A 6,000-nucleotide genomic window follows, 5' to 3' on the forward strand; every position below is an offset into this window, starting at 1 on the left:
CAAGAAAAAAAGTTGCCTGCAAAGGAGAGAGCTGAACTACAAATTGCATCCGAATCTCAGGAAGTACCAACGATGGCTCCATCCGGTTCTATTTGTCCAGTGGACTTTTGTCCTGGGTAAGAGCACATTGGTGGAAGGGACAGTCCTTATGGGAGCATTTAGAGCCAGCCTTTGACTTTCTAGTAACTTGAAGTCTCCTTGATTTTAATAGCATTGAGTCATAATTTTTGTAAGCTTGTGTCACAACGTAAGTTTTGATGCTGATGAGGGAAGATGGAGTGCTGACCATTTCCATTAAAAATACATATTTTCTTATAGAAAGAAATATAAATGATTCTTTAAAAATCACCCATGTCTACCACAAAGAGAACTACTGTTAACACTGTGCATCTCTCCTTTCTTATAGTCTTATTTTTGTTTTGTTTTATAAAAATAGCAGCTTACCATTTTATAACCTGTTTAACTGTTTAATATGATTTAACACCTATTGTCAAGTATACTTCAGCAGTACTTTTAATAACTGAAGTTTCCATCTTCAAGAGAATTTGGATTGACAGTGGTAATTATCTTAGAGAGTAAAGAAGATTATATTTAATGGAAAAGTATGTTAGACTTTTAAAAAGTTAAATAGTTCTTTCTGTGGGTATTGAGCATCTTTTCAACTTTAATCATAGGGAAACTTCACCCACAGACATTTGGCAAGAACAACCTCACTCCAAAGGTGAGTTGTGTTTGACAGTCTCATTGAGAACTTACTGATAACAAATGTATATTCAAATGGTAAATATTTTTCTTAATTATGGTAACATGGTTGAAGGAAGGCAGAGAGGGGAAATAGGGTATGATGATGTCTTTGAATCATGGAATTTGGTACAAACATACAATTTGAGATAACATAGACATTTGAAAGACTGTTTTCATAACATTTTTCCATGCTTTGATTATTTGTTTTAAATATAATTGTAAATTTATACTAACCACCAAATAATCTACTTTAGTTACTGAACTCAGAACTAAGCATCTAATGTCCAGCAGCCAAGACTATAAGCGAGTGGTTTTTTGGAGGGAAGAGAAGGGTTTAAAACTACTTTACATTCAAATTGGTTTCTTTCTATTCAGAAAGCTGTTAAAAGGCCTGGGGCTCTTCAGCACAGTGGCACAGTGCCTGCCAGGCAAGTGTAAAGTCCTGAGTTCAATTCCCTGTATCAAAAAAAAAAAGAAAGGTGTTAAACATGATAGAAACACAAATATGGACTTGCAAGTAGTTTTGTGAAAAATAAACAAAATCTAGTTGAGTCTCTTATTTCTAACCATCAATTTATAGGAATTCAAAGCACGGAGGAATATGTTAAACAACAGAGAGAGAAGAAATTGGCATAAGCCAGCATTATATGACAAATAAGCCAGTTTCTCAAAAAAAAAAAAAAAACCCTATAAAATAAGAGACATTTGAACTAGTCACAGTATATGGATCTTACTGTGCATTTCCATTTCAGTCAAACTTTTAGGCAGTTTTTTGGTTTTTTTGATTTTTTGTTCTTGTTGTTCTTTTTGAGACAGGGTCTCACTATGCAGTTCAGGCTGGCCTTGAGCTCACTTTTTAGCCCAGGATAGTCTCAAACTTGCAACGATCCTCTTGCCTCAGCCTCCCGAGTGCTGGGATTACAGGCATGCGCCACCATGCCCAGTTTAGATAGTTTTTTAAAAAATTGGTAAAATTTAGAACTTCTGGCTAAGAGCTGGGGATATAGCTCAGCAGCATAAGCTCTTGCCTGGCAAGCCTGAGGTCATGAATTCGATTCCCGGTACCAAAAAAAAATAGAACTTCTGGCTAAATGTTAATATTCAGAAATCGTTACTTATATAGGTATTATGTGTTAAGGTTATACTTAAAAGAACCTCTTTTAGAAAAATGTACTGAAATATTTGCAGATGAAATAATATGGTATCTTGGATTTATTTCAAAATCCTATTAGATTGGGGAATAGTAGCATTGCTGGGAAAATAGATTGAAGCAAGATCATCCATATTTAGATAATTGTTAAATGATCTTGACTTACATATTTAAAGTTGTTTATTATAAAAAATAAATTGCTTTCTACTTTCAAACAGCACAAAATACTAATTTATTTGTCATGAGTAAAGCATTACTCCTAAAAATATATATATCTAGTCTCTCTCTCTACAGGTTGCAGTATACCTTTCTCCATTTTTGATGAGTTTCTTCTTTCAGAAAAGAAGAATGAAAGGTTTGTTGTTTTTGTTTTTGTATTATAAGTTCTCTGTTATTATAAGTGAAAATGAAGTAAGAAGTTACTGTTAGCACTGTAAACAAAAAGAATTACTAAATGGAGTATGTCTTTTTCCAGGCCTGCAGATCCCCCACAGGTTCTAGCCCAGCGAAGACCCTTTGCAATTCTGAAACCCACAGAAAACATCACTGCAAATGAGGATGTGTCTCCAGATGTTTGTGTAAGGACCAGTATCCCTAGTACTGTAAACATTTTGTTCAAATCTCTCCAAAGTTCAGGGTTAAAACTAAAATCACTAACTTGAACTAAGCACATGAAAAGATGCTCAGCATCCTTAGTCACCAAGGAAATGCAAATCAAACCCACAGTGCTGTAATTACTTGACACCTGCTACAGTGGCTGTAACCAAAGACAATGTCAAGTGTTTGAGGCAAGAATGTAGTGAGATTAGAACCTTTATGCACTGCTGGTAGGAATATAAAATGGTGCGGCTACTTTGAAAAACTCGTAGTCACTCAAAATGTTAAATTTAGAGGTATGATAAGACCAAACAGCACTCCCTCACATACATGCTAAAGAATTAAAAACATGTTTACACACCAAAAAACCTACACACAGAAGTACACAGAAACATTATTTGGGTTTTTTTGGATTTTTTTTTTACATTTTTTTTGGAACCAGGAATCAAACTTAGGACCTCACGCTTGCCAGGCAGGTGCCATGCTGCTGAGCTATATCCCCGGCCCCAGAAACACTATTTGTGATAGTTAAAGCAACCTAATTGTCCATCAGTTGGTGACTAGATAAACAAAATATTGTATATCCATAGAATGAAATGTTACTTGCCAACAAAAAGGAGTACGTTGTGACATACAACACAAGGAACCTTGAAAACAATGCTAAGTAAAACAAGCCAGCACTGAAAAAGTACAGGTTAAATTATTCCACTGGCATGAAGTGTCTGGAACAGGCAAAAATATTTTGGGAGTTTCCAGAGAATTAGGGAGAGAGGGTGAAGGAAAATGACTACTAAAGGGCATAGTTTTTGTTTGGGCTTTGAGGAATGGATATGTTAGAAGAGTGATGTTTGTATAACCATGTGCAGGTACTAAGACCCACTGAATGTATACACTTTTTTTGGTGTGTGAATTGATCTCTCTCTGTCTTCTTTTTTCCTTTTTCCTTTTGTTGTAGCCCAGGCTGGCCTTGAACTTGCAGCAGTTCTCCTCTGGAATTACAGGTGTGTGCCACCACACCCAGTTTAATTAAAAAACAAACAAACAAACATAGTTTAAAGCCAGGTTTAGGCAAGGCATGGTGGGCTGAGGCAGGAGCATTGCCAGACCAGGCTACATACAGAGTTCAAGGCCAGCCTGAATTACAGAGAGAGATCCTGTCTCAACAAAACAGAAAACAGGTTAGCTATTCAGTCTAGGCTGGCACTCTTTCAGTATTCCTGCCTTAGCCTCCCAAGTGCTGGATTACAGATATGTGCCATCATGCCTGGCTCAAATATGTTTGTTTGTTTATTTTGAGTTAGGGTCTTACTGTGTAGTTTGGGCTAGCCTTGAACTTACTAACAGCCCAGCTCAAACTCAGGTGATTTGCCTGCTTCAGCCTCCCAAGTGCTGAGATTACAGGTATGTGCCACTGTATGTGGCTCAAATTTTTTGAAGTGTGGAATATTACTAGTTTGACACCCTTTTAAAATATTGCATGTACTTTTTTTGACATAGAGTTACCGTGTTACCCATGCTGCAGACTCCCGAGGAGTTGAGATTATGGGTATGTGCCACCATAGCCAGTTCAACACTTTTGAATTTTTAACCAACATAACAAATGATACAAAATGTATTTTGTGGCAACAGAAAAGTTATGTGGGCCAACCAGTTTTTCTTTTGTAATGTTCTGTTTCAATTACTTTGGGCTAGTGACATGGTAATTCTTAGGGGTAAAGAGACCCTACATAAACATTCAGTTCTATAAAGTAAATAACCATTATCAGTTGCATTTCATTGACATTTTAAGAAAGACAATCATCTTTCCCCTTTTTCTTCCCAGCATCTGGAAACTTGTCATGAGAGCAGTAGCTTTTTTGACTTAAAGCAGTATGTTCTGCACATCCAAGGGAATGAATTATTTGGAGTAAATTTTTAAAACATGATTTTTCTTTTTATTTACTTCTTTACTGAGGTATGTTTTATATCCAGTAAACCGCACAAATATTAATTGTAGAAACAGCTGAATTTTCACACCTGTTAAGGTTTGTGCTGTTTTATACCCAGCTACAGAATATTTCTAACAACTTAAAAAAGCCAGGGAGACCTGTGCGACAGCAGGTAGTCAGGCCCCATTCCAGTTATTTGGAATTAGAATTTCCAGGGAAGAAGTTAAACTATGATTTTTCTTTGTTTTAAATATTTCCCAGATAATTCTGACACAGTTAATTACCTGAGTCCTATGAAAAGACAGTAATACAAAAAAGTAACTGTTTCTGGAGAACACTGCCAGAGAACATGATGCTTATGCTGATTTTGGATGCAGTGGTTCTGGGTTCCACTATTTATGTGGACAGGCTGAATTATTAAAAGACTCAGTCTTCATCTTGCTTTTTTTTTTTTTTTCTTATAAATTTTACTTGAATTTTACTAAGATACCTTCCAGATTTTTGTTTGTTGTTTTTTTTTTTTTTTTTGAGATAGCGTCTCACCATGTAGTGTAGGCTGGCCTTGAACTTGCTTGTGTAGCCCAGCCTAGCCTCGAATTCACAGTGACCCTCCTGCCTCAGCCTCCTGAGTGCTGGGATTATAGGCATGTGCCACCACACCTGCCCTAAAATGTTTTTAAGGATTTATATCTTAAAATAATTTTATACTAGCAAAAAACAGGACATAATTTGTTTGATTTTTAAAAATTTTTTAGTATAATAGTCAATAAATATTATTATATTACAGAATAGTGATATTCATTTTGGGAAACTGGCACATGCATATAACATATCTTGTTCATTTTCACATTTTCACTTCCTTTTACCTCTCCCTTTCCTCCCCATTCTTTTGCTCTCCTACCCTATTTCTAAGACTCTGTCTTCTAGTTTCCTGTTCTTCCTTATTTGTTTAGTTATTTATTTATATTTAACTTGGTTAACTTCTAATAGATCCATAATTTGACCATTCTATTTTTAAAGAATTTTTAAAGCATAGAAAAAAAGTCTGAGAAGGAATAATATATAATATCATTGTGCGAGCCAGGCGTGGTGGCGCGTGCCTGTAATTCCTGCACTCAGGAGGCTGAGGCTGGAGGATAGTTGCAAGTTCGAGACCAGCCTGGGCTACAAAGTGAGCTCAAGGCCAGCCTGAACTGCATAGCGAGACATTGTGCTAAAATTTCACTTTTTAAAAAACTCCCTTTGTAAATGCAAAGAATGTGCATATACTGCTAGATACATGTGATAATAATGGTTGCTTTGGGGGAGTAGGAATAGAGTGGAGATGGGTGGTTACGTGTACAAGAGAGACATAGTCAAAAAAAAAAAAAAGAGAGACATAGTCATTATATATCTTTTTAAACTAGTTTATTAAAACCATGTACAGGTATTACTTTTCACTTTTTTTATTTTAAAGAGAAATAACAAAAACAAAGACAAAAACAAAACAACACAACACAAAAGCAATAAAAACAATACAGAATTCCATAAAAAGAGGATAGGATATTAACAATGGTTGTTGTATTACATATGTTCTCTTCA

The 6,000-nt window shown here is 35.6% G+C and overlaps 1 protein-coding gene across 5 annotated transcripts in view; it reads left to right on the plus strand.

Annotated features, from left to right (window-relative positions):
- Bub1b (BUB1 mitotic checkpoint serine/threonine kinase B) overlaps window positions 1-6,000 on the plus strand; it is a 53,820-nt gene that overhangs the window by 34,743 nt on the left and 13,077 nt on the right. For 3 of the 5 annotated variants that reach the window (XM_005381216.2, XM_005381217.2, XM_013512667.1), the window contains 4 exons: window positions 1-116; window positions 675-721; window positions 2,174-2,249; window positions 2,370-2,472. In XM_005381216.2, coding sequence (XP_005381273.1) covers window positions 1-116; window positions 675-721; window positions 2,174-2,249; window positions 2,370-2,472 — 342 coding nt within the window. The remainder of the gene's footprint in view (window positions 117-674; window positions 722-2,173; window positions 2,250-2,369; window positions 2,473-6,000) is intronic. The other 2 variants (XM_005381218.2, XM_013512666.1) reach the window with 1 other exon arrangement.

Source organism: Chinchilla lanigera, unplaced genomic scaffold, assembly GCF_000276665.1.
Source record: "Chinchilla lanigera isolate Chin_1 unplaced genomic scaffold, ChiLan1.0 scaffold00015, whole genome shotgun sequence".
Classification (NCBI taxonomy): Eukaryota; Metazoa; Chordata; class Mammalia; order Rodentia; family Chinchillidae; genus Chinchilla; species Chinchilla lanigera.